This window comes from Labrus bergylta, chromosome 3 (genome assembly GCF_963930695.1).
Source record: "Labrus bergylta chromosome 3, fLabBer1.1, whole genome shotgun sequence".
Classification (NCBI taxonomy): domain Eukaryota; kingdom Metazoa; phylum Chordata; class Actinopteri; order Labriformes; family Labridae; genus Labrus; species Labrus bergylta.
This window is the reverse complement of record NC_089197.1, coordinates 29337171-29364829: the sequence shown is the minus strand read 5'-3', so window position 1 is coordinate 29364829 and position 27659 is coordinate 29337171. Positions and strand designations below refer to the sequence as shown.

Here is a 27659-nt window from a genome sequence, read left to right as displayed (position 1 = left end):
AAATGCTCAATGTTTCGATTCATGAGGTTCGAGGAGTAAGCATTTATCTTTTTCAGCTAATATTTGCCACGGAATTTCTTGTATGATAAACAATCTGTCATGTATAAATGAGTCTTTTTTAAGGTAGCTTTTATTTTTATTTAAAAAACAAACAAAAACTGAATTCAGCAACATTTTTAGAAACAAGTACAATGAAAAAAAAACTGCTTACTGAAAGAAAATACAAAATAGAAACACTCAAAGTTACAAAAAAGAAAGAAAAACTTTCAAACGGACTGCAAAAACACCAGCTGACTAACTAGAGCTGATTGATTTTTAATTTGAATGTATTACAGTGGTTACATGTGATTCTAATGAATAGTGGAGGGCTGACAACAAAACCGACACATAAATAGAATCACTTGGTGTCAGTAATCAAGACTCAAACATAAATACCTGATGATTGCTGTCTACCACAGCCAGCATCTATTCATTACAAAGGATCACTATATAGCACCATGTCATCATTTCAGACTGCTCTTCACTGGCCTGGCTCATTAAGTTAATTAAAAAAACACCAACTTAAGGTTATGAGATACAAAAAGACATACAAAAATGTTGTTTTGAAAGTAAGAGATGCACACAAGTGAACTCTTGTTGATATTGTTTCAGTAGTTGTTGATCGAAAGCACCATTGGTCTGAATAAGACAGTTTTCACACTTACAGCTTATCACTGCAGCTATGAGACTTTAACTACAAGACTAGTTAGTTTAAATAAGTAATGCACTGAAACTGTTAGTGGTCAACCCATGGCAGGATTTACTGCAGTACATTTAGATGATGTTTTACTTTATTTACAGTGTAGCTGTCAACATTATGTATGGATGTATTTATAGTGTCTGGAGTTCAGTCAAATGTTAGTTGTTGCTTTGCTTAAGTTAATGTTTCCAACGGCTGTACTATTAAAGGTTTTTCTTGCAGAAATCTGTTTTTCCTTGGATTCAAGACATTTTGTTTAATGTTTGTTTTTACCTGTCAATCCCTCCATAGCAGGCGAGTGAAGGTCTTATATGACAACATGCCGTAAAGATCTTGTATTTCCACTCCCGGTAATTGGAGGAAGGGCTACATATATTTTTTTGTTAATTTTTGGAATGCAATGATGTGACGTTTGAGAATTGAACAGCTTTTAAAAAGACAGTGCATTGGTGTAACATTTGGTCAGGGTACAGCAGTTTCTCGTAGAGCTGATTATTTCTTAGCAGATTTGGCCTTCTTGGGTGTTTTGGCTCCTCCCTTCTTCTTGGGTGTGTTGAAATTGGAATCACAAACTTCACACACCCAGAGGCCTGCAGAGACAGAATGATTGAATTGTTACCAAACATGCTTTTTGTTTATGCAGACCCTAAATGTTCTCTGTAACTGCATGGTGTGTGTATGTACAAAGACAATGCTTTAAATAAAGTATTTAAAAAAAAACCAATAATCACATTTTCAATGTTGGTGAGTAACTGAACGACTGGGTGAGTTAGTCTTATTTCTGTTTTTGTAGTGCTGTTGTCCAGTCACACAGTTAGATGCCATTCAAAAATGCAATGTGTGTTTATGTTCACTACACAATGTGCTCTCATATGTTTCCATCCACTCACCAGTGGGTATGGAGTCCATCCCCACACAGAACGTGTGGTATCCTCTGTCACATTTGTCGCAGAACATCATCTCGTCCTCATGGTGGGGCTGTTGGCACACGGTGCAGGTCTTACACTCCATACACTGCCAGCGGTATGTTTGGATCACACCCACCAGCTCCTGACTCATGTCCAGGCAGGACGGGTGGCCTGAAGTTTATGGACAGGGAGACACATTTACAGAGGCACACATACATACAGAGACGGGGGTATTTATCAGGACTATCTGGGGGGGGGGGTTATGTCATGGTTTTGACATGGTTTTCTGTATTTCACCAATGTTTTTAAAACTGGTTTATATAAAAGACATTTAATGTTCAGACTCACTGTACAAAACAGTTACTTAAAGAGCTGTACAACAGTGATACATTAGAATTGATTTATATTACTTGAGACAAAACACAAGCTTCACTAACGAGATGTAAACACTCATAATCTTTTAAATGGTCAGTAAAAACATTTTTACAGAGCTGCATTTTACAGAATGAGTTGAAGTTTTATCAAATAAAAAACTAGACAAGGTGAATGATTCACATTGAAATTTAAACTCATATCATTCATGTATCAGTGACGTAACATTTGAGAGCTATATTTATGATTACAGCTGAAATTAGTATCAAATCGATTCTCAGTTAGATCATTTTTTTATCAAGCCAACGTAAACTTTTTGGAAACAAATGCTCTTAATAGAAAAACAGGAATGTGTCCTTTAAATATAAACATTGTGAACTTACCGCTGTTATCACACTGGGAGCAGTGAATGAGAGCCTCTGGCTTGCCCTTCTTGTTGGCCTCTTTACCCTTCTGGCAAATGCCACATATAGCATTGGGAATGACCTTAGGCTGCAAGGCAGAATAATGCTATAAAACCACGATATTCCTGTATTCATGGACAATAAAGTGGTTCAAGACAAGAATCATGACTGAAAAAACAAGGACTGATTTGGAAGAGTCAGGTCTGATCTATTTATACACTTGAGACAAAGCTTGTTTTCCCTCGCATCAAAGATACTGTCCATCTCTGTTCTAATGTTGCCAACCTGCTTGTTATTTCTGCACTTCTGGGGGCTGATCAGCGGCTTGTTGGTAAGGAGACGCCCAGACTACTGGGCCCCCTGCACTAGAAAGAACTAAGAATCAATCTCAAGGTAGATATACAGCACAGACACGCACATGTTGTCCAACAGACCCTCGTGTCAGCATGTGGAGTCTGTCATTACAGAGGATTATTTGTCATTGTGTTGAAGCAGTGGCTCACTTAACAATTTATTGACTTGAAGGATCTCGGAGAGCAGTTATAAAGATGCGCTACGTCTCCTGTTGTGCAACAGAGCTCAATCTTATTAGACATGGATATTGACATCTGAAGAGTTGCTCTCTATGAAACATCTCTACGTTTAGTAGGGAGAGAGGAAAGAACCAGCACAGCGGAATCAGGAGGGTTAGGGACATTTAAATCAGGACATCACATAAAGGAGACATTTATCACCTTACAGCAAGCCATTCATTTAAAACAGAGAAGACTGTGCCGACATTTATACTGAAACTGAAGTAGCCTTCATCAACTTAAAAACAAAGAGTGCAAGAGATACTAAGTGCAGAACAATATGTGCAAACATTTGGTTTCAGCACAGTTCTTGTCAAAGAATTCCTGATATGAAGAAAATCTCTATTTATGTAAGATAGTGTATTTTTCCCCCAGTACTTTAGTGTGTCTGTATTTGTTGTTAAATCTGCAACATTTCCAGAGACTTTAAAGCATGAAGTTAATGACATCATTCATTCAAATGTCCCATAAAAAGCTGAAAGCAGGTTAGACTAAACTTAACAGGAATGGGTACAAACAAAAGGTCATGGTTTGGTAATAATGAAAATTGCAACAGAGAATTATCGAAAAGAGACAGCAGCAGGAGAGGGAAATAGGAAAAACGGAGGAGTTCAATGGCAATATATCCATATTTATATATTCAAAAACATTCTTCTTTAAAAGTCAGTGTTGAGGTCTTCTTTCAGAGGAGCAACCTCAGCTACTGTGAATAGACTCTAGAACATTTCACGTGGCCCTATGAAACGTTTTACATGTTCAGCCTCATGACTGCACACTTCAAACATCCCCGAAGTAGAATAAATCCACACAGGTTAAAATCCAATTAGATGAATCAGTTTAATTTAAAAAAATGTTAGGTTTTTTTTATAGGAATTAAGGCAAAAACATGCTCAGACTATTACTCCCGGCATGTATGCTTTAATATGACCTGATGGCTTCAGTATGAACATAAAGCTCGGAGCATTATAAATAATTCAGACACAGAGGCAGACATACAGACTGAACATCTTCAGTTGTTCTTTTTACTGACATATCTTATGATTATGTCTCTGCAAAAAATGCTAACCTTAGCCGTGCATTATAATTTCCTATTAGCCTGGTCCTAACGTGCATTCTTCAGTGAGGCCGAAATGTTCCCAGACGTGCAGGTTGTAGTCATAACCATCACCATCCGATTTCAAACCTTTTGACAAATTCAACATCAACAAAAAAAAACCCTAAACTTTCTGAGAATGAAACACTGCACATTCTCATGTCGTCTCATGGAGAGCAAAATTATGTTAATGGTGCAATAAAGGTTAAACATGTATGAAACATGCAACATGTAACACAATATGAATGAAGAACGTCTGTGTGCAAATAGAAAATCTAACTTCAACTCTGATGTTCAGAATTATTTTTTATTCATGAGCTGTTTATAAAATAGCACATCACTCATCATGAGGTCACCATGAAGCAGTGCACATACTCTCCATGTTAGCCGGACCAGAGCGGAGTAACGTTGATCAGCTGTAGAGACATGCCAGTCACTACAAATCAGTAAACTCGTCCCTCTACCGGGACTTTGTGTAAAGGGGCAACCATTTAAATAGGGGGAGTGGTACATTTGACCCCTGGGAGACAATTTTTTTCAGTTTCAAAATGATGGAAAACAACTGAAGAGTAACCAAAAAGCTTTTCCTTCTTTAGATACTTTTGTACTGTATCGCAAATAGTTACTATAAAAGGTATTATGGTACTGACTTATTAAACAGTATTGTACCAGCATGCAAAATCTCTAGAATGATCTGATTAAAAAAAAAAAAAGTTAAATTAAATAAATTTAAGTTCAATCAAACTTAGCAGCTACACTAAAACTGGTACGATTTTAAACAGACTCTAGAAAAGGACCATGCCCACACCACAAAGCTGAGCTGAACTCAACTGGACTAATCCAGAAACATCATACTCCAATCAATAGAAGCTTACCAACATTTTTTATCTTTTGGAATTTCTTTCTTCAATGTTAAAATGTGTTAAAATCAAAGGAATTGATTGGCTCACTTTTTTCTCTATCAACTCTCCCTCAAACAATTGAAAGTTATCAAATTCAAATGGCCACCAAAGACGAGCCACTGACTGGGTCAGGAAGATGATGTGGGGCTCGTGGCCCAGACCGACAAACTGACACTACTGTTAGCTCAGCTCAGCAACAGTGTGACCAAGGTCAACCAGTCCTAAGCTCTTCAATGTAACATTATAGGGACAAGCAGAGCCCATGTCTGCCCATTCTTATTAACAGATTAACAGTACATCACATGTTGTACAAACAAAGCATCATACCAGAACATACTTAAAACATAAGGGTTGAGTGCATTCAACACTTCAGATATAAATGTTAAAATTCTCTAGTGTTAAGATTTACTACTTTTTTAAAGCAACCACAAACTTGTTGTGGTTTATATTTTCTCTATCAGTATAACAAAAAGACTTTGCTATTCAAAAAGGAAAACTAGCAGCCAAAACATCCACTAACTTGTCTCAGATGAATCGTTTTTGACAAGTGAGGACAGACAAGAGGTATATTGAAGACATTCAAAATGAAAAAAAAAATGTCTAAAGTTCAGATTTGTCTTCACTTAAAACACAAAAAGTGAAAAGTGCAGGGAAAAAGAAACAAGTGAACTGTTCCTTTAAAATGTTCTTATTGCTCACAGTCTGGTATGAAGAGGGGGGAAAGCCACGTGGCATCAGAAAAAAAACAAAAACTGAAGACAGGCCCTGCTGTGTGTGTTTGTGTTTGTGTTTGTTTGTGGGGAGCAGGTTGTCCCAGCTTTTTAAAAAATGGATCAAATTGTAGAAGCCGGAGAACAAAGTGAAGAAAGCTAGGGAGGGGTGGCAGGATGGATGGAGTAAGGGAGTGGTAGTAGTAGAAAGAGGAGGGGGTAGAAAGTGCTGCTGCTGTTGTTGGAGAAGAGTTCAGGTGGTTTTGTCTTCTACCTTGTACCCTGGGGTGGCTTTATGGGAGGCAGAATGGCGGCTGCTGTCTTTTCCCGGCGTCGAAGTCCTGTCTTTGGCCTTCGACTTGCTACCTGGTCCACTTGCTCCCTCCTGGCTCTCCACGTCTGATGTGTTGCCTGAAGAACTGTCCTGGAGACAAACAAAGGAGGAGGGAGGGAAACTGAATACAAGGGATCTAACACTGATTTATAGTAATCTGCTTCCATGTCAAGAGTTAATCAATGATGGCTATATTATCTGACAATGTCTTACAGAGGAGTTCTTGTTCTTTTTGTCACCCTTTCCGTCCTCTGCGTCGTCAGAATCAGGTTCTGAGTCCAGAGCTGGGAGCTCTGGATCCAGTGGAGGCTCAAACAGAGCTGTGTTCAATGGCAAGTATCGTAGCTCATTTGGGGAGTACCTGTCATGAACAACAATTGTGCATCAGCACATCAAAACAGGTAGCAGACTATCATAAAAAAAAAAAAAACCCATATCATCAGATTTGCAAGATTGCATAACTTTCCAGCGTATCATTGTGGGTACAAGAGAGTGGTATAGTGAGGAAAATGCTTTGTACCTTTTGTAGTAGTCTTGGAACTGTCCGGGTATGAGAGCCACAGGGTACGGCCCTGTCCTTGTCAACTCTGGAGCCAGAACCTTGAACCTGCCCTGGGGCACCTGGATAATCTGAGAGAATACAGAAAATACAACGCATGTCAACGACCAAGAAGCCAAGGTTAACAAAAAATATCTATTTTCTGAATTTCTTTAAGTGGTGAGATAAGAGGGGTGTCAGATATTTAGTGTAATCTTAGAGAAAGATCTTATTACAAATGCTTAAGTAAATATTCAAGGTACTACACATGTACAAAGAAGAGAAGGACAAACACAGAGAGAATCTTCAACCCTATTTTTAATTTTGACGACAAATATCTAAAACTAATTCTGATCAATTCTCAATTCAAACCAAAATGGAACCATTAGAGTTAACTTACATGTGTCTGGAGGTCGAAGTACGCTCTCCTCTCTTCCATACGCTCTCTGTTGAAGTTACTGTTGAACTCTGCAGCTTTTTTAGCCGCCTTCTTAATGTACTCAGGAACCTTGCTGGCCTCTACCTTCTGAGGGTTCTGCTGCTGCATTTGCTATGAAAGATAAAAGACAAACTCTCTGAGTGGTATGTGAAGGACTTTTATTAAAGGCATAACTTTAAATAAAATGCCCTTATAATCACAAACCCCAGATTATTACTTAGGTATGTATACTTACAGAATACTCTTTAGCTATTCTCTGTCGCTCTCTCTCCTGCAGTATGACTGAATACTCGGAGTGCTTGGCAGGATACTCCTTTATCATCAGATCTATCACTTCGTCACTCCGCAGAGCTGTCAGGCCTTGACATATACAACAGATACACAGAATGAATCTAGTAAACAAAGAAATGGTCCATATACTGAAAGAATTTAAAGATAATGTAGAGCAACAATGTGAAACAATCTCAGTGTTTTAGGTTTGGCTATTACCCAGAGTACACTGTGTCTCAGTGATGACGTTCTGTTCACGCAGGTACAGCTTCTCTTTGTGGGACAAGTCTCTCCTCTCCATATCTACAGAGTAATATAAAAGAAACAATATTGCTTAATTCTTAACATCAGATAAGTCGGGAAAAGAGCTACTCTAAATCCTTTGAGCAAGTACAGTACTATCTAATACTGCCATGTCAGTCTTACCAGGGTATTTCCTCTTGAAGGACGTTACTCCAAGATACTCGCTGACCTGCTCCTGCAGCATGTAATACTCTCCTGTGTCATCTGGAGGCCACTTGTACTCTGTCAGGTTCTCTGCTGGGAAATATGTCGGTCTGGAAGGAGGCAGAGGACTTGATTAAAAAAACAAACATTAAAGATTGTGGTTTTCTCTATAGTCCCTTTAGGACCGCAAGACTGCTTTAAAAAGCAAACCTACCCAAGATCTTGACTGGAGGTGTCACAGCTTCTCGAACTGTCCCCAGAACCCATCCTCCTTCTCTTGGGAGGCTGGCTGCCATCGTTGGACACCTCTTCTATCACATCCTCCTACAGAGCAAAAGGGAATAAAACTAATGTTTTCACATGTACATTTTAATAATAGTGTAATACGATGTCAGAAAATTCCACAAAGCATGCTTATTTACAAAGTGGGGTTGAAAGTGAAAGACAGTGAAAAAAAAATATAATACAATATAACAATGCCTTCTAGTTTTTATTAAGCCCAAATTCCAACTGAAGAATGTGTTTTGCTGTTCAGAGGGCACCTGTGGTTCAATATTTAGGCTGATAACATCCCAGTTTGTTAGAATTTGGACAAAAAGAGCAAGTTCACAGGGTGTTTTTTAATACAGCATAGTCTTAATGTTGATATGCCATCATAGCTGAAATGTCCTCATACACCACAGTCACATCAATCCACAGGCAACAACCACTAAAAGAGACTGTAGCTATACTGTAAGTTATAATATATTATAGTTAGAATGGAATATAACGCAACGCAGTTAAAAACACTTCCAGCCGCATTTTATAAAGTCCACATAAAGTCGACTTGTATTACATCTGCGAGGAGGCTTAGGAGGAAAAGTTGAGCAGTCTACATCAATGTGTTTAATTTGTGAGGTCACTAGTCCTGTTCTTAGTGTGGTCCTTTATTATGCAGATTTATTATACAAGAGGAGTCCTATACGGCAAACCGACCATAAAATAATATTTTCAGGCATCAACCACTTAAGAGGGGAAAATACATTTTGCATGCTTTATCACTGAAATTTTGTAGCGAGTTGCCATGTTTAAACAGGGTAGACTAAAGGCAAATAATAAAGCTAAAAATGTCGATGTCAAACCACTTATAAATTGACTTTGGTATCTTACAGGTACACGAAACGAGAAAACCACAAGTGTTTGATGGCACAACTTGTAAAAAAGCTCGCCAACACAAGCAGTTAATGTACATTTAAAACAACCCTTCTAATGTGTTAGGGTCATTTTGACCCGTTTTCAACTTCAGGTATGTAAAAAATGCCTTTTAGTTTATTTTATTGGCACAAGATTTTATGATATCCTCAGAAAAAGCTTTATAAACACAAAGAATTCTCAATCCACCTGGCAATTTACACCTGATTTGTTATGCAAAATAAAATATGGTTCTACTGTATATAAAATAAATGGCTTTTGACATTCTTTCTAACATAAATCGATATGGGTCTATTTTGACCCCTAACACCACAGATGTCACTATGGTTAAAAATATACATTTTTAAAACAATCACAAGTAATTCATTCTAGAAAGTTTGTTCTAGTATTAGTCTATTACAGTCAGATAACATAAATACCGATTTACTTATATTCAATAAAATACAATGCATGAACTTATATATTTTTTTAATTTAAAACGAGTGGTATATTGCAAGTTTAAAGTCCCATGGGACCATACAAATTCAATTTAAACCAGTCTTTGCATAATAACTTAGTTATAAGGTGAAAAACAATATTGGATGAGAATGATTGTTTTTAGAGTATTTTAGGCTGATTTAAATCATGGTGACCCGCTAACACAAAAGGTGTGTGCAACTTTCTAACACATTAGAGGGGTTAAAACAAAGATGATAAATAAACTACACATTTAAAACAAAGATGATAAATAAACTACAGCTCGTTGTTTTCATTCATGGACACAGAGCCGTCTGATAGCTGGCTAGTCGTTAGCATCGCACGCAGAGACTTGGTGCTTCCCGAGCACAACAAACATGAACCAGTGTGTTTCTTGTGTTTCTTGTGTTTCTTGTGTTTTCTGGGAGTGTAAATGTTACCTTTATGGATTGTGCTCCAGGGGTAGCGGGATTGCTTTCGCAGGGCGGTCTAACGGGGAGTACAGTAGCCATATTTTGCTCAGTTTAGCCTTCAGTAAGGCTAGCTCACTAGCCTCTTCGTTGTCTGCTTCGTGTTGGTTTATTGGTGTTTGTCTTCCATCCGGGTACGTGGTCGCCCCCTTCTGGACTGGAGTACAAGGGGGGGATGTTATTTACTGTAAATAAAGAAATCATAGTTATTTTTTAAATTATATAAATAACAGTGCTTCATGGTCAACTAAATAAAACGTTTATGAAATATAATTCAACTTTCCAGTTATATTTTAATGAAGTTTAAATGGCTGTTTCAGAAAGCTAACATACTTTAATCTTGTAAATCAGCACCACCTTGTGGTCACCTTGAAACTCTGCAATGTTATTGTTATTGCAATGTCAATTACCTTTTTTCTCTTTAATTATCTTTTTTCTCTTTGTACCTTTTCTTTGGATTTTTTATTTTATTTCATGTTGTATGTATTCTTGTATGTTAAAAAAATATATTTATAAAAATGTGCCAGGATGAACAAAATATGTGATGAAATAAGACAATTTGTAATGTAGTAAAACAGCCTGCAATAAAGTATTTAAGAAAATAAAAAAAGAAAGAAACACTGTGTTTTGCTCGTTTGATGTGGCTTTTATTTTGAAGACACAAACCACGTACGGGAAGTCGGATGGCAAAATCAGCTGTAGTCCGCGGAAACCACCAACAGGAATATTTTCCTGTACTTAGCTAGCTATCCATCTGTCAAATAGTTTTCCTCCCCTTTCTCCTCTTTGCTGTCAGAGCGCCAGGCTGGCGATGTCGGAGTCATACGGTAAGGAGCCTGTTCCCCCTTCTCCATCTTCATGTAGCCACAAACGATGAGAGGAGGCAGGTGTGCCGAGAGACATTTCTCCCATCGTAAATAGATAGCTGGCAGGCTAACTGAGCCTTTGGTAATGGCTGGTGGCCTTAGAAAATGCCATGTCAGCGTTGGTATTACCTTAGAGCTCATGTAGTAGAGTTCATTTGGGACCAAATGTGTCGAGTTTGTTGGTTTGTGATGCTCACTGAGGTTAGCGGACAGGAAGCTGACACAGGGCTGCGGATGATAGAGCTGAAGATCTGTTTATGTTTCTGTGAAGTCACCAGACATACCTCAATGATGATTTAATACTATATTGATCATGGCTTTAGGCTGAAGCTGGTATACTACTCAATGTCAATGTACAGTTTGTTTGTTTTTGTATAAAATCTAATTGCTACATGCCACAGAATGAGCTTCATGTAGATCACAACAGCTGCTTAACTGTATGCATCAAGATAAATTGCCTGTATCAGATCAATCAAGTACAAATGATATAACCAAAGTTACAACATTCCTTGTAAATGTAACTGTGACCAAGATATGGACTAAGCAGAACATTTTACATTAAAAATTAACATTTTAACATTATAAACAATATAATGCTGAAACCATTTCCATTACCATGATATCAAACATAACTGTGATATTTATGTACTGCCTTTTCTTGATCGATATCAGCTAAATTAAATGATCCCTCACCTATAATAACCTTGTCTTTTGTCTGTTAGTTAAGCTCATGTCTTTGTTTTTGTATCAATAGCCAAATCTTATTCTGTGCTGTGTATGTATTCTTCATTGTTCCTGATTTCCCATCTTAGATTTCCTGTTTAAGTTCCTGGTGATTGGGAACGCTGGAACAGGCAAATCCTGTCTGCTGCACCAGTTCATAGAGAAGAGATGTAAGTCAGAAAGATGCAACACACCATTCATCCCTTGCTCTTGGTGGGTTTGATATCTGCTCAGACTTGTAATGTGATGTCTAAGAGTTTTAGGATAAGACAAAGTCTGCACCGACAAATGCTGACATCATGTTCATGTGTGAAGCACAATGCACAGAGTGTTTGTGAGTAATCAACACCTTTTAGGCATATTCAACGTAGGTCTGAGACAACGATCTGCCTCTAGGTATGTGTAATGTGTGGATATTAATAATTCATGTCTTGTGCTGTGCATTTTCCTTCCTAAGAAGACATGCTGCAGGGTAAGCCATGATGTATAGCAGTTATTTGATAATATTGCTACATCACTTTTCTGTTTTCTGTTTTCCAGTCAAAGATGAATCCAACCACACGATTGGAGTGGAGTTTGGCTCCAAGATCATCAACGTGGTCAACAAAATGGTCAAACTTCAGATTTGGGACACAGCAGGACAAGAACGGTTCAGGTAAAGAACAATTCCTACTTTCTTCTCTACAGTTCAGTTTTATGGAGATCTAATAAAAACATGTTTTTGGTGGACAATTTGACTTGCCAAAGACATGTTCAGCATATTTTCAAAATATTTCAAAATCATAAATTCATATTAGGAAAATTGAAACCTGGAATTTGTAAAACTAGTGTAGTGATCCAGATTGGCATGATTTGTGTGTGTGTGTGTGTGTCAGGTCTGTGACCAGGAGTTACTACAGAGGAGCAGCAGGTGCCCTGCTGGTGTATGACATTACCAGGTACATCCTCCAATCACAAAACATAAGTTCAGAATCATCATCATCAAAGCTTTTTTTGTATTTATGCAACTCTCCACTTCTTCTACGCGTCTCTTCCTGCTGCCTCTCTTTCTCCACTCACTGCAGTCGAGAGACATACAACGCTCTGACCACATGGCTGAGCGATGCCCGGATGCTTGCCAGTCAGAACATTGTCATAATCTTGTGTGGAAACAAGAAGGACCTGGACGCTGATAGGGAGGTCACATTCCTGGAGGCGTCACGCTTCGCACAGGAGAACGGTAGGATCTGCAGTGTGGGATTTAGTGGGGGGAAAAAAACATTTCAGAGAGAATTGCATTTTAATCGGTTCTGCTAAGAATTACACTGCTGGGTCAATTGATTGTGTTGTTTATTTTTTACAAAGGAGTGTGTGTTTGTATTTGTCAGAGCTGATGTTCCTGGAGACCAGCGCTCTGACAGGGGAGAACGTTGAAGAGGCCTTTGTGCAGTGTGCTCGCAAAATCCTCAACAAGATAGAGTCAGGTAGGAACCCCATTCCTCACCCATAACCGTTACATCATAGACTTTTTCCAAGTGAAAGCCAGAAACAAATCTCCATGATTTAAGGACTTAAACTTTGTACCTGCCCATAATTCCAGCAGGGACTCAACAAGAGAAACAACTGGCAGCCAATGTACTGTTTATGATCTGCATTCTGTTCTTGTGTTAGAAAACAGTTCTTCTCAAAATCCCTTACCATCATGCTTCTGCCCCTCCCCCCTGTCTGTCTCTTTCAGGTGAACTGGATCCAGAGAGGATGGGTTCAGGTATCCAATATGGGGACGCTGCGTTACGACAGCTCCGTTCTCCTCGCCGTGCTCAGCCACAGGGCACCCAGGAGTGTGGCTGCTAGTGGAGGCGCTCAGTATCATACACAGACAAAGGTGAAATGACCAGTGTGTCTCTTTTGCTGTCGTCTTTTTCATTCAGATTGTCAGAGCTCTCTGGCTGCCTGTAGAGCCACTTGACATTCTGCTCGTTGCTCTCAGCGCCGTGCATCAGCAGCACTCAGACGCTGTTTGTTCTCCACACACCCGTCAGTCATGTCGTGATTTACAAACCTCAGTTTGATTCACATGTAGAGAATGTGTTCAGTAAGAACCACACATTTGCTGCTTGGTTTAAACTTCAAAGATAAAGAGGCTGATGATTAAAAAAAAAAAAAAAATCATTGTCAACAATTAATTAATCAATCAAAACTGTATTACAGACTCAGGGTCTAGATAAGACAATACAAACGATTCAAAATAGACATAAAACATAATACAAAGACATAAAATACAAAGCAAAGTTTAGAAACACACAACAGACATGCAAACATACAAACATAAAAATGTCATCCAACTTTCCCCATTTTTTTTACTTCTATCATCAGTATTCCTTTTGGAGACATCAATCCTTCAACATTCAAGAGTCCAAAGAGTCCATTATGTGACCATGATTATTTTACTTTAATAGTTAGTAAAGCAATTAGGTTTCTGTGTTGGAGGTCTCACACTGCAGGACGTTTATAGGAGGTTTATATCAGACTGTGGTTACTTTTATTTTTTATTTGTTAACAATCAAAAATGATCATCACTGGACTTATTCTTTTACTGAAGTTAATTCTATTTAAAATCAGTCTTTCAATGAGCATTTTACTTTCAAACAGGAAGAGGTAGGTCATAATTCTGCTCACTTCCCTTAATAGTGATCAGAATAAACGATTAGTTTTGTGATTCCGCTTTGTTCCCTTTATTACAGTTGTGTGACCATGTTACTCTGTTTTATCCCCGTGTGTGCTTAGTGTTTCAGACAGGTTTGTGAAGACCAGAAGGGGATCAGCCTCGGGGTGTGGGGGGACCCTCACAGTCCAGGGTTCAGGTGGCTGTTCTGGTGACTCCTCTCCGACCCTCGATTTGGCCTTTACACCAAATCTTCACAATCTTCAGCGCCTTCTGAACCCTTGTTGTCACAGCTTCACCTGCAAAGAGCCAAACAGACTCCCCAACTTTAACCCCCTCCTCAGAACTCTGAGCATCTCCATCGTAACCACGGGCAGCCCACCTTCCAACATTCTGTTCCACGATTGGACCAAACCCTCTACAAGCCCTCCAATCAGGAAGTGAACTACTAACATGTATGTAACATGTCTTTTATCCTGCACGTACCCCTGCTAACGTCATACCAAAGTCCATTCTTGTTTTCTCATGTGGAACAGCACCAACTTGTCCCTATTACCAACCGTTTGGAAAGTTTGCTCTCTTTCTTTGTCAAATTAGGCAAACAAGATCACTCCGGCTCATTAGTTTGGTATAAAGGTTTCACCAGATTATTTTTGGATCTTGGAGGGAGTCATGCCATCTCCCTTTTCTTCTCATCTGTGAAGTTACCATGAAATCAAAATAGTTTTAATCCAATATGTCTTTTACTGCCGATATCGAACCGAACAAAGATCAAATGATGTTTGTCGGTAATCTTCAGAAATCTTGTCATATCCTTCAAAGTTACATAAAAGGTTTATGGCGCATGCACTCTGAGGTTTTTAGTAATCCAATGAGTTATAGTTGATTAGAAGTTACTAGTTAATGAGAAGAATCCAATAGAAAGCTTTCACAAAGTTGTACGTCCTTCCTCCATGACAACAGGAACTGTGAGTTATCATCATCTCTGTTTTGTTTGAATGCTCCCACATTGAGTGTGATTGTAGACTTTATTGTAGACACCCTGTGTTTTAAAGTGAACACCTTCATTTGCTAAATCAGCAGATAGCAGATTCATGGAAGCTTATGCAAAGCTAAGCAAATAGCCTCCAGGCTCTAGCTAGACCTCAGCTAAAGCTTTGGAATACAATTATCCCAAATTGTTGACAAGTTAACCACCTTCATGTTTTAAACCCCTGAAGCATCAGTCAGTGAGCTGATTTTCCCATCACATGTACAACACTCATAGTACAGACCACCCTCACATTTTGCACTCCCTGTTTGCTTAAATCATTCCTCTTTTTTTTTTTTTACGCACTTTCTCTCCATGTAAAGTGAGCCCAGGCGAGCAGATGCAAAGTTACACTTAACACACTGCACTCCTCCACCTCCATCCCTTTCTTTCTTTTATTCTTAACATGCAACCATCCTCTCTGTTACTTGCCTGCACCTCAACCCACCTGTCCACCCCACAGCACCCTACACACTGTACAGTGTTTTTTCTGTATATAGAGATTGACGCATGTTTTCTCAAACAGAGTATTTCATTTTCAAGAGATATTATATGTATATTAAAGTAGAACTCATATCCAGCGTCTGTTTCATGCTCCATTGTATTCTTATCATGTAAAGCTACTATACACTGGTGATGTGTGAGCAGTTCGGATGGGCTGTACCGTTTGCTGCAATGATGTTTATTTGTAAATGACACAAGATTATGTGGATTACATTATGGACTATTACATTAATGTGAGAAAATGCTGTGTCATCATTGTTTAAGCCCATAGATTAAAAAAAAACTGACAAACAGAGGCAACCTGAAATATATTCAGAGCATACATTTGGATTTCATTTGAAAGCAGTGTGAGAGATATGTATGGTTTTTTAGTCGACACATGAAGCTTCAGTTAAATGATTGATCTGACAGTGGGACACACTTCTTTATCTGAGGGAGTTTCCAGTCATGACTCTGGTCTTACATTTCTAAATGTCGCCTGTTTACACAAGTACCTCAGTGACTGTGGTGTAATACCAACTGTATGCATTTCAAGTTTTAGCGACTGTATGAAACGATCTGATGTGTGTTTGTATTTTTTTTTTCTTTAAAGATCCTCGATGTCCTCAGTTTGAATCAGTTTGAATCATTCATGGTAAAAATGACATTAAAGGTTGTGTTGTGCAGTGCTTGAATGAAACATGACATGCCGTTAATGTTTTTACTCCCTCTGCCTCATAAAATTCTGAATTCATCTTTTCATTGAAGCACACGTCAGTCTTCAGAAGCTTTTCACATCAGATTGAAAGTGAGAGGTCGAAAGGGGCTCTGGCTGTTACATGTCAGGTGGCTGTCTTGTGTTTACGTCCTCTGTTTATATTGATGTATGTCTGGTTTTCTCTTGTCATTATGAATATCATGGATTTTTAATTTATTGAGTATGATTAAAGCATATGTTTTTAGAATAAAACAAATTCTACAGATACATGTTTGTGTTTGAAAAGTGTCTTTTATTGGTATGACCGAGGTTGTTGGAGGCACCGCTTGGTATGATCACTGTCTTTGTTTAAAGGGATCCAACTTCTAAGACATTCCCTAAATCATGTGTCCGAGAAACAAAATCAAAAACAAAGCAACAGGCTGTAAAGTGATTTATTAACAGCTTTAGAATTTAGCATTTCAACCTCTCTTCTTCTGATCAACATCACATGTGCACACAGAGCCTCAAATAAGACAATCGAAAAGATAACAATGATCAGTCGAATGATTAATAGACCCACCATGTTATCTATTTCTTTTTCTCCATCACCGCAGGTTAAAATGATCGAGTGGATCATTTGGGATGTAACAATGCTAGTCAAAGACGTTAAAGTCCACTACACATTACTGAATGTTTAGAATGTAAAGAATAGAGCCAAAACTCTCTACAGCATTAAAAAGATCTTCACTATACAACTTGCTCTAACTGACTAAAGGAATACACTAACCTGTTTTCCTGCTCTAAGAGATTGTCCGGTTCATCAAAGTGAAAAAAAAAAAAAAACACGAGCTGAAATGCCTCTTCAGTTTCCTCATATTGCACAACTTTAATGACTGATGTCAAAACTCTAGTGCAACAAAACGTCAACTTTGAAAAACTAAAGTAATACTGAAACAAGAGTTGCATCAACAAAACACAATTATTGAAATAAAAAACATAGATTCATTTTCAAGCAGAGGCCTCCTTTTTCTTTCACCCCTTTCCTTGCACATTTTCACAACAACATTACATCCAGCCCAGCTGCAAGAGCGGGAAACAACTGTTTAAGGTTTTATGGCACTGCTGAGTTGATCATGAATGCAGACACAAGGACTTCTACACCAGCCGGATTTATCGTTTTGACGATTCAAAAAAAGTCTTCAAAAACATCAGATTGATTACATTACTTCAGTCTGTTTCTTCCTGTGTCTGATTCTAAACACATTCACACAAAAATAATATTCAACAGATGACTGAATACACAAAGCTTTTATATATTATATATATATACCAGGCCAAATATTATAATATTGATATCAGAAAATGTAGTTATCTTCAAAGTGCTCTTTATTTTGGTCAAGCTTTAGCGCGTATGCTCTCAATATCAGCATAAAGTATTCCTCTTATATATTTCCATTATAATGGTTCCACTGTTGGATCACGAGCACATTTAGAATAAATAGTAAAAGATTTGGCTTTAATGATGAACCTTTGATAGCTACACTTTGAAGACAACGTTAAAGGCAGGGTTGGTCATTTTTGGAAAACTAGCATGATTTTGAAAGTAGCATTCCCTCAGTGCCCCGTCTGCACTCACCCCCCTCCCCATCTGTGCTCGCTCAAAAGCCACGGCCCCTCACTTACATGCACGAGCGCCGTTGCTCCAGAAGCTGACCTCAGCTCCCCTCTTGCATTGTGTAGAAATAAAACCATAGAAACCACATTGTCACATGTCTCATTCAGCAGTAAGTAAACTGTCAGAATAAACTCTGTCATCGATGATGCGCTTTGAGTGTGGGGAAGGGGTAGAGAACGAGCAAGGAGACAGCGAGGCGTGTGATTGGTTCATCAGATTAGTACCTTGTGGCAGACATTGGTCAAAGTTTTTACAAGCTGACAGATTTACTTTGTTCCTTTTTTTTTTTAGAGCACATGAATTATTAATTTCTTTCAGGACCTTAAGAAAATTTCAACCAAAATCCTAAAAAGTATCTGGAGGAAATAACAAACCCTGCCTTTAATTGGCTGCATATCATTTTAACATGACATCACGTGGTTTACAAAAAATATCCATGAGGTGTAAGTGTATAACTTAAGTCCTGCAGTATGTACAGCACCCAGCGGCTTAAAGAGTCGCACGCTGTTTGTATTTACATACTGTGATAGCACCAGCATTATTGATCACACACGCATCAAAGGGAAAAATACAAAAGCTTTTTTACAGTCGGTAACAGATAAAAGTATCCTCCTGGATGTGTGTATCCTCATCTTTCTAGACCAACTCAAGTGAGCACAGAAACCGCTGCACATCCACAAGAGCCACATCACAGCACCAAGAGATCTGATCAGATCAAAAGCATTACAATTCTTAAACATATCTGAATGTCAATCCATGCTTCGCACTACAAACAACAAAGCGACTACAGACAAAAAGCTGTAAGAATACAAACTATTCGAATGGGCGTGTTCATTTCTTACATGTGTATACAATAAGTGTCTTTTCCATTCTCACATTTTATCTCAGGTGTTTTTTCAGAAGGCAGCTGAGGCCTTCCCTACCCTGAGTCCATTGTGCTTTGATATCCCTGTTTAAAGCATATTATATAGGCTGCGTTTAAAGGGGCTTTTAGTCTGTCTGTACAATACAGTTGTATCTCTTATCAAATAGTACACGCTGGATGTATCCATTAATGGTACTTTTACTTATCAAACCATTTCTTTAGAGAGTCTCTTCTACCCTGTAAAGTGTTTCTTACTATATATATTTAAATAGTTTGAATATAAAACATTGAGGGTGTCAGTAGTGATCTATCCCACCCTCTATTTTACATCTCTGAGTATTTAAACGTCAGGGTTTGTAGGCATTAATGGCTTTATTTCTCTATTTGATCCTGTCATCACCCTAATGTACTTCTGCTAGCACGTGTGTGTGTGTGTGTGTGTGTGTGTGTGTGTGTGTGTGTGTGTGTGTGTGTGTGTGTGTGTGTGTGTGTGTGTGTGTGTGTCTTATCGAGAGCGAGCAGAGAAGCAGCGCATGTACTCAGTGAGCCAGGGGTTGTATTCTGGTTGAACCAACTTTCTGGCCTTGTTCAGATCGGCTGATTTTGATCTCCGACGCTCTGCCCTCTGGGTCTGGATCTGTCGCTCCACTTCCCGTCTTGTCTTGGCGCGTAGTGCAGAGTCATGGATCTACCGGTAGAAGAAAAGACACTTTTAACTTGTGTTGTCACAACACAGCCTGTCACACACACTTCTTAAGAACATCTGAGGGAGATTGACCTCAGTAGTGGAAGCTGCAGGGATGACATTGTGGGTCTTCCGGGCTGCCATGTCTGCATCCTTCTCTCCTGAGCCATACAAAGCAAAAGGATGTTTGGACTCCTTACTGTCCCCCTCAGGCGGCTGTGGTTGTGCAGGCCTCACGCGCTGTGAGCGCCAAGCTTGCTTTTGGGTTTTGGAGGATTTACTCTGTTGTCGTCCTCCTGTGTCGTTCACTACAAAGACCAAAGACAAAAAGGTTAATCAACATAAAACACCAAGATACACCGAAACATCAAAAGGGCTGAATGTTTGCTAAAGCTGCTACAAAATGATTTCTGTGTGATACTAAAAAAACATTTATTTGTGCAAACATTTTTTTATTTGTTAGGGACAGTGCATATTAATGAACAGCTGTAACAATTACATCTGTAAAAATGCCAGATTATAGCAGAAGTGCTAGTTTCCATCTGTTGTCCGTAGGCAGGTAAGAGAAAGACAAATTACAAATAAAATACAAATACAAAGGCACAAGTGACAAGTGACACAACACAATAATAGAGGTTAAAGGTAAAAACATTAAATAATAGGCTGAGCAATCAAGTGTTACTGAACATTATAAATCAATATATGGTGACTCTTTAGCACTTTATTTGAAAAAGAACGGTGAACAACAGTCAATATTTTCATGTGTGGAACATAGTTGTGCAGTCATTTACCTTTTTATGATATTAGGTGACACGTCTACATGATTACTTTTGAAAAGACTTTCAGAATGTATCATGTTTATGATGGATCTCGTTTTGCCTCAATATTTGCTTTAATTGTTCATCTGCATGAGTCGAAACAGAAAAACATGTCTAAGAACCCCTTCTGATCCTTGGTGTTGCTCAGATTCCTACACTTGAGGAATGTCCCGAGAGACCAAAACATTGTTTTTTTTTGTCATTCTAATAATGAATGGTGATGCTGAGCAAGAGATTTTCTCTTTTCAAGGCTATAGTTTGACATCCTAAGCACCTATGAGAAAGTTGGATGTGCAAACCTCTCCTCTAAAACATTAGCAGGAATTTAAAAGGATTGAAGTTGTGTTGGACAATAGTTTAAAAAAATATCTAGATTTGTTTAAATAAATATGATACCTTCCTCATCTGAAACTTTTTGCTACACTATGTTTTTGTTTTTCCTCTTAATTTGACAAAGACCTGCACCGCTGTCCTCATAGAAATATTTCTGTCTTTTGTTTTAACCATCATTTTGACTCCACCTCGAGATCTACATGTATATGTGCAAAGCACAGAAGGATGCACACTATATTTACATTACCTCTGTTTTGTCCCCTGTGAGGGAGCTTCTTCTGTTGACTCCCTTGACTGCTGGCTTTCTCCTCCTCTGATACTCTTGTCTCCTTGACACCTTCGAGCTGTGAGCCTGGGAGCAGTGAAAGGCATAATGAATAACAGTAGAGTAACATGCGTACATCACAGTATATCCATCTGTTTCTTTTTTTGTACCATGTTCTGCAGACTCCTCTCCCTCTTGAAGGGGCAGTCTGGGAACAGACTCTGTGATTCTGATCTGCTCTCTGCTCTTCCTCGCCCCCTCACACTCCTCCAGCTCAGCCGTTGCATGGTCCCTGCTGGTCCGAGGCTGTACCAGCTCCTTGATGGCAGAAGGAAGAAGAAGAGGAGGAGGAGGAGGAGGAGGAGGAGGGGGGCTTCTTCCTCCGGAATCAGAATCACTTTCGGAGCCAGCCCAAAACCAGGGGTTGTGTGTGTGCTCCAGCAGCCTGCGGGTCAACCTGTACTTCAGCATCTCCTCATAACACTTGGTGTAGGTCTCCCATTTGGGGTCTTTGAACTTTTTCATATACTCCGACCGGATCTTCTTCATCACCATCTTTGTCCCTTTGGAAACAAATCAAACCTTTGGAAAATCCAGCGGTGTTGAACAAGCAAAACAGTTCTATTAAAACAGTATTTTATAAGTCTAAACAAAGCCTACGCGAAGGTGAATTTCCTCTCACGAAGTTAAAAGTCGTTTGGTATCACCGCCAGACATTTAAACCATAACGTGAGGACAGTCGAAGCCAATGGCAGAGCAGATAGTAAAGAACCCGCCTACTTCTCTTTTATCATTCCTCCAGTCAGCCTCTTTTGGCTGAGGTAAAAGAATAAAATAAAAGAATAAATTAAAAATAAATTAAAATAAATTAAAAATGTAAAACTGGGACATCTGGTTGGTTAATTCACTCTATGTTGTGCTGTTATAAAATAAATACGGGTACAGTAAATAGGCCTACGTAGTAACGGCCGAGCGTGATGACGTAACAGGCGTCGCTAACTCTGATTGGTTACAGCGCTCTTAACGTACCGAGTACTACAAATTAAAGGTCAGCTGGTGCACTGTATGTAAACATTCTTAATCGCCTTTTTCTCGACCTGTGACGACCCTTTACCTCACCGATGACAAAGGATGACTTTCTATTTCTATTAAAAAAATCCGCTGAAATATAATCATCATAGACTGAATCAGGAGCCATTACAATAACAAGGCGTAAATATCTCGGTTAATCAAGTAATCTGATCTTCACCCCCACTTTTAACTATCATGGTGAACGTGTCTGTGTTGATAATAGATGGTCGTTCAGGGTAGTACGGGGTGCAGATAATCGTCTGTCATCGCTTGCACATATAGCGTGAACGTAAAAACCTCACCGACAATGATTGGTCTCTCATCTATCGTACAGCGGTGCACAGTGCCTGACAGCAGCAGTGATTCAGGGCGGTAAGAGTCTAATTTTGTGTACAGTAAATATACTTACACTGGGGTCGGATTTCACGGAAGAAGCGCCGGAGAACAGATGGCGTTGACGCCGCTGCTGTTGGCTGTAATCACAGGCTGCGTGTTTTAGCTCCGCCCGCTTGAGGACGTTTTTAAAAAGCCAAACACACCCCGCAACAACAGGTGGCCCGGGCAGGAATGCGGTCGGGATTGATAATGGTTTCTATCAAACGGTGAAAGAGAATGAAAATACGATTTGATTAATGTTTTTAGACATTTAAACACATAAGGCCTTGAGTTGCTTTTTGCCTGATGAGAGTCATTTGAGTAATGTCTTATTAGGTAAGACCCGCAGGTACGATCGGGTGATGATGGGTGGTGCGCGCTCTGGACGTGCCCAGCGCACTGCTTTGTGCTTTAAGCCCACACCCTGATAACCTGCCCGGCCTTCTATGCATATAAGGTAGGAACCACTGTAGGCACAGAGGTCCGGTTTTGTCTATAGATGGTCCGGGGGGTCGGAGATGCGCGTAAAGACGCACAAGGCAGGCAGCCTAACAGGATTCAAACCCGGGTGTCAGGTGTCCCATGCCACTGATCCGCCCGTTCTAAAGCGGAGCTGCTGCTGCACGGGCACATTCCTGGCGAGTCAAACTCGGACTGTCAGAGAGGCGTGTCTTTTCCTGCCTCTGTCACCCAAGCAGCCCCCAACCAGAGAGTGGCACCCTGTCTCCCTCCCTCATAGCCTTCAGTGCTCCACGGTGCCGTGCCAATACGACCCCTATGAACTCCTCCGGCTACTGAGCCATGATTGCTATGTTATGTCATGCAGTTGGCTACCTTTATCTGTCAGTCAGCTAAGTCTTTTAGATTTGTTTTTTTGTCGTGATGATTACAGTTTAATCTTCATTTAATTCTTACTGAAATTCCTAAATATTAAATCCCACGAGTGTGCATTATGCAAATGGAACCCTTTTAATGGCAGAAATCATCTGCATTTTTCTATTGTTTATTCATCCTGTCCCCCTCCCTCCCTCTGATAGAAGAACAAGACCGGGGTCCAAATACCAAATAATGGACTTTAATAAATTATCAATATGTATATACACTTAACATTCACATGTGTTGGGCAACATGTTGTTCTTAATTTTTTTATTAAAGTTTTTTGGATGGATGCATGGTTCAGTGTTGTTTTCACAGCCTCTCTCCGTGCAACACAGACAACAGACAGCGTTTTAAAAATATGCAGATTTAAAAAGATGAAAAATGCATAAGAATGTCAATAGCGCAGACAGAAAGTCCATTGACAGCAGAGTGTTGCTGTGCCGCAGAGGTCGATCCTCCTTCTCGCATGATCTCCAGATAGCTGGTGGTGTCAAGGATGGAGATGATGGAGAAGCTGGAGAAGAAGATTGATGATTTAGAAGCACTTCCTGTGGACAATGCTGGGGCCTGCCTCGTCGTACTCCTGCTTGGAGATCCACATCTGCTGGAAGGTGGACAGGGAAGCCAGGATGGAGCCACCGATCCAGACGGAGTACTTCCTCTCGGGGGGAGCAATGATCTGTAGAAGAGGGGAGGGGAGAGAAAGGATCAGTCAAGTGCCAGGAGTAGACTTATGTTGCGCAAATGTGCGTAAATAAGCTTCAATAAATTCAATAATAAATAGATGTTTTGTTGTTATTATATTTACCTTGATCTTCATGGTGCTGGGGGCCAGGGCAGTGATTTCCTTCTGCATACGGTCAGCAATACCAGGGTACATGGTGGTACCACCGGAGAGCACATTGTTGGCGTACAGATCCTTACGGATGTCAATGTCGCACTTCATGATGCTGTTGTAGGCAGTCTCATGAATGCCAGCAGACTCCATACCTGGTCAGGTGAGAGGAACAAGTGTTAAGAGGGGGACGAGAAGTATTTCCTGTTTTTAATCAGAGAGTATAAATAATTAAGTGACTCACCAATGAAGGAAGGCTGGAAGAGGGTCTCGGGGCAACGGAACCTCTCGTTACCGATGGTGATGACCTGACCGTCGGGAAGCTCGTAGCTCTTCTCCAGAGAGGAGGAGGAGGCAGCGGTGGCCATCTCGTTCTCGAAGTCCAGAGCCACATAGCACAGCTTCTCCTTGATGTCGCGCACGATCTCACGCTCGGCTGTGGAGAGACAAGTTGATGTTATGTTAATCAAAGTGGCAAGAAGACCTCAAACACGTGTGCGTAACGACAGTCTAAACCACTACTCTGAGTAACAGAAATGTCTTAGGCTGAAAAACTGATCATTTCACTTGCTTTAGCACGTGGCCGCGTCAAATTCTGACTGTGAACATTAATACATTACAATAAGAAATGAGTGTGTGCAAAATTTTAGTTCGCAATGACTGGCACAGGGCGCACACAAGTTGTGTCCAATAAGGCCAGCTTACATTAAATGGTACGTAAAGATATTTGTGTTGTTGTTGTAAAATTTAGATATGTACAGAAAATGTATCTAAAAATACAGTTAAAGTATTTTTTTTTGTTTTAGTTTTTAATATGTAAGGTCAAAATGCGGATGCTGTCCTTCTTTATTCTTTGAGTATGAGGCTGTGTTCCTCACCGGTGGTCACGAAGGAGTAGCCACGCTCAGTCAGGATCTTCATCAGGTAATCGGTCAGATCGCGACCAGCCAGGTCAAGACGCATGATGGCGTGGGGAAGGGCGTAACCCTCATAGACTGGGACGTTGTGGGTCACACCATCACCAGCATCCAGCACAATACCTGAAGAGAGGAAATATAAGAGTTTAGTGATGTCCAGGCGACTAAAAGACCATAAACTGTTCAGATTTGTGCGTAAAAATGTTACTAAAGTGGTAACTTGAATGTTTTTTTTTAACCAATACACTGAATGTGTATGTAATACGTGTCATAAAAAGGCACCTACAGTATCAGTATCATAACAGTTGGCCGATTGTGCGTAAAAGTTGTGCGTGAAATGGAAACAAGTGGGCTATGGGGCATTAATACCACATTACATTTACTACTACTGTATGTGGTGCTATGTCATCAGTAAGACAGTTACATTGTATTGTGTTATTAAAGGCCTCTGTCTGTATGTCTGTGTGTGTAATGAGTATTAAGGGAGCTGTGTCTGCGTTGTAAGCAGGAGCTGTAAGTTGTTGTCAGTCTTACCGGTGGTACGGCCGGAAGCGTACAGGGACAGCACAGCCTGGATGGCCACATACATGGCGGGGACGTTGAAGGTCTCAAACATGATCTGGGTCATCTTCTCTCTGTTGGCCTTGGGGTTCAGGGGGGCCTCAGTGAGCAGGGTGGGGTGCTCCTCGGGGGCAACTCTAAGCTCGTTGTAGAAGGTGTGATGCCAGATCTTCTCCATGTCGTCCCAGTTGGTGATGATGCCGTGCTCAATGGGGTACTTCAGAGTCAGGATACCTCTCTTGCTCTGGGCCTCGTCGCCGACGTAGGAGTCCTTCTGACCCATACCGACCATGACACCCTGAAGGTGGGAGAGAGGGCGAGATGATGGAAAGGTTACTTTAAATAATCCAAACACAGTGGTGACCTTCTTCTGGCCAGATTAAAGTCTTTACATTGTGGTGCAGAAGGCACGTTGACCATTACGCGAATGTGCCAAATAAAAGCGTGGGTCACAGAGACAGACACAGTGCAATTGTGCAACTGTTCATCGGTGACTAATTTAGTCTCATAGAGTCAAAGGCCACATTTTGCTGGCAAAGGGAGCCAAAAGAACATGGCTCAAAATAATGCAACGCTGTTATCGCCGAATTGTTGTTAAATGTCCAAAACAATACAATTGTGACACTAAAATACGAAAATGTCAGTTAAACATACATTGTTTCCACTAGCAGAATACCTATGCTTAAAAAGGGGTAAGGCCACATTTTGTTTAAGGACGGGCCAATCAGATATTTATTCATCAAAATTTGCAAATATTGAATTGGAATCCTTAAATTTGACTATATTGGCTGAGGTAGCTGTAAGACAATAATTGTCAAATTGTTTTCTTGTAAAATACATCTATTTATTTTTCATTTAGTCTCTCTCATAGTTCTCTGGGTATTTTATCCGCTTTTTACCTGGTGACGAGGGCGACCAACGATGGAGGGGAAGACGGCCCTGGGGGCATCGTCTCCGGCAAAGCCAGCCTTGACCAGGCCGGAGCCGTTGTCGCACACAAGGGCGGTAGTCTCTTCGTCGTCACACATGTTGGCTTCTGTTAGAGAGAAGGGGGAGAAAAACAGTCAAGATCCACATGGTGACACATGCTGTATGTGCCTTCAAAACAAAACTTTGGTTCACTCCTTTGTTTCTCTCCTGAGATCACACCAGGTAGCTATACTGATTATAACAACTAAAAAAAATGAACATTTACTGGAGCAGGAAGATGAGCAGGGCCAAGTATTGCGCGAAATGTATGCTAAACCATGGCACAATTACACCGGGCCATTACGCATGACGCGTAGGCCTGTAAAAAACAATGAAATCACATTGAAAGTGACAACACGAAAGTGAACTATTTTTTTTCTTGTGCTAGCTGCCTGCTTATCTGTCTCAAGACATCACCTGTTCCTTGTTTTATTTTAATTCTGAGGACAAACCTTAACGATTCCTTAAGCACATTCAGAGATCAAATGTCAGGTATAAATCTTTCACTACTCTCAGTCTCAGTATCAGCTCTTTCGTGGAAACCATTCTAGCTCTAATTGGTTTAAAGGCGCATTGCATCCTGCTGCATCAGCACATTTTACGAATTTAGTGTCACACCTATGAACATGCTAAGTCACTAAGTAAAACTACTGTATCTGCTTAATCTACCAATTTATCTGGCCTCAATTCCTAGACATTATAATAAAGATGTAAACACTGTAACCTATCAGTCTAGTAACTACATCTCCATCGCCTCTCCCTCAGTCTCAGGCCTCCCCTACAGTCTATTCTATTTTCCAGGTGCCTGCAGTTGATTCTGGTCCTGAGCCTCCAGTCTTTGGCTGTCCTGTCTGACTTCTGCTCCAGTAGATGCTGCGGTGTTGCTTTGCTTAAGGCCCGTATTCTGGTGTCTAGACCTCGGTGTGAGTCTTCAGGAGTGGAAGGTCCCAGCAGGGTCTTACCTTAGGTGAGTGTCTGCGGCTCGGAGAGAAAGACCCAACCAATGCTGTTGCTGAACCAGCTACGGTCTTCTGTTCGGCTGGTCCCCCTTATATACCCAACCTCCACCATTCACAAACCTCATCACTGGCCCCCATCCCGGCCCTCTGCCATATTAGGA

At 40.1% G+C, this 27659-nt stretch overlaps 4 protein-coding genes across 5 annotated transcripts; 1 reads left to right on the top strand and 3 right to left on the bottom strand.

Annotated features, from left to right (window-relative positions):
• Nucleotides 1–112: 112 nt before the first annotated feature.
• On the bottom strand, nucleotides 113–9973 carry phf10 (PHD finger protein 10). The gene is made up of 12 exons (XM_020649663.3): nucleotides 9816–9973; nucleotides 7943–8052; nucleotides 7708–7838; nucleotides 7501–7584; nucleotides 7247–7371; nucleotides 6973–7122; nucleotides 6555–6664; nucleotides 6248–6395; nucleotides 5975–6124; nucleotides 2403–2511; nucleotides 1630–1818; nucleotides 113–1329 (listed from the first exon to the last, which is right to left on the bottom strand). Exons 1-12 carry the CDS (start codon nucleotides 9885–9887, stop codon nucleotides 1232–1234), a joined length of 1476 nt encoding a protein of 491 aa, XP_020505319.1. The 5' UTR covers nucleotides 9888–9973; the 3' UTR covers nucleotides 113–1231.
• A 541-nt stretch (nucleotides 9974–10514) lies between these two features.
• Nucleotides 10515–16576, top strand: rab4a (RAB4a, member RAS oncogene family). Its single transcript, XM_020653187.3, has 8 exons — nucleotides 10515–10672; nucleotides 11524–11604; nucleotides 11975–12089; nucleotides 12310–12372; nucleotides 12499–12653; nucleotides 12802–12897; nucleotides 13152–13298; nucleotides 14201–16576. Exons 1-7 carry the CDS (start codon nucleotides 10657–10659, stop codon nucleotides 13265–13267), a joined length of 642 nt encoding a protein of 213 aa, XP_020508843.1. The 5' UTR covers nucleotides 10515–10656; the 3' UTR covers nucleotides 13268–13298; nucleotides 14201–16576.
• Nucleotides 16577–16727: 151 nt separating this feature from the next.
• ccsapb (centriole, cilia and spindle-associated protein b) lies at nucleotides 16728–23299 on the bottom strand. 2 transcript variants are annotated; one of them, XM_065953109.1, is made up of 5 exons: nucleotides 22306–23299; nucleotides 21103–21495; nucleotides 20915–21019; nucleotides 19610–19824; nucleotides 16728–19519 (listed from the first exon to the last, which is right to left on the bottom strand). In XM_065953109.1, exons 2-5 carry the CDS (start codon nucleotides 21485–21487, stop codon nucleotides 19337–19339), a joined length of 888 nt encoding a protein of 295 aa, XP_065809181.1. In that variant the 5' UTR covers nucleotides 21488–21495; nucleotides 22306–23299; the 3' UTR covers nucleotides 16728–19336. The 2 variants fall into 2 exon arrangements, with proteins under 2 accessions (XP_065809181.1, XP_065809182.1); XM_065953110.1 differs by having other exon boundaries at nucleotides 22413–23299.
• Nucleotides 23300–23437: 138 nt separating this feature from the next.
• acta1b (actin alpha 1, skeletal muscle b) lies at nucleotides 23438–27659 on the bottom strand. The gene is made up of 7 exons (XM_020638243.2): nucleotides 27502–27659; nucleotides 26470–26606; nucleotides 25544–25868; nucleotides 24971–25132; nucleotides 24337–24528; nucleotides 24066–24247; nucleotides 23438–23936 (listed from the first exon to the last, which is right to left on the bottom strand). Exons 2-7 carry the CDS (start codon nucleotides 26596–26598, stop codon nucleotides 23793–23795), a joined length of 1134 nt encoding a protein of 377 aa, XP_020493899.1. The 5' UTR covers nucleotides 26599–26606; nucleotides 27502–27659; the 3' UTR covers nucleotides 23438–23792.

Bases quoted from the DNA above. Each gene is read 5' to 3' on its own strand.
- phf10 (XM_020649663.3), bottom strand. From the start codon at position 9,887: ATGGCTACTGTACTCCCCGTTAGACCGCCCTGCGAAAGCAATCCCGCT. The intron at 7,585-7,707 runs GTAAGACTGACA...ATTACTCTGTAG, and splicing joins CTTCAAGAGGAAATACCCTG to ATATGGAGAGGAGAGACTTG. The intron at 6,125-6,247 runs GTAAGACATTGT...GTTTGTCTCCAG, and splicing joins AAAAGAACAAGAACTCCTCT to GACAGTTCTTCAGGCAACAC.
- rab4a (XM_020653187.3), top strand. The intron at 12,654-12,801 runs GTAGGATCTGCA...TGTATTTGTCAG, and splicing joins ACGCTTCGCACAGGAGAACG to AGCTGATGTTCCTGGAGACC. The intron at 12,898-13,151 runs GTAGGAACCCCA...TGTCTCTTTCAG, and splicing joins CCTCAACAAGATAGAGTCAG to GTGAACTGGATCCAGAGAGG.
- ccsapb (XM_065953109.1), bottom strand. From the start codon at position 21,487: ATGGTGATGAAGAAGATCCGGTCGGAGTATATGAAAAAGTTCAAAGAC. The intron at 21,020-21,102 runs GTACAAAAAAAG...CACTGCTCCCAG, and splicing joins AGAGGAGTCTGCAGAACATG to GCTCACAGCTCGAAGGTGTC. The intron at 19,825-20,914 runs GTAATGTAAATA...TGGTCTTTGTAG, and splicing joins TCACAGGGGACAAAACAGAG to TGAACGACACAGGAGGACGA.
- acta1b (XM_020638243.2), bottom strand. From the start codon at position 26,598: ATGTGTGACGACGAAGAGACTACCGCCCTTGTGTGCGACAACGGCTCC. The intron at 24,529-24,970 runs GTGAGGAACACA...GTCTCTCCACAG, and splicing joins CTACTCCTTCGTGACCACCG to CCGAGCGTGAGATCGTGCGC. The intron at 23,937-24,065 runs GTAAATATAATA...CCTCTTCTACAG, and splicing joins CCAGCACCATGAAGATCAAG to ATCATTGCTCCCCCCGAGAG.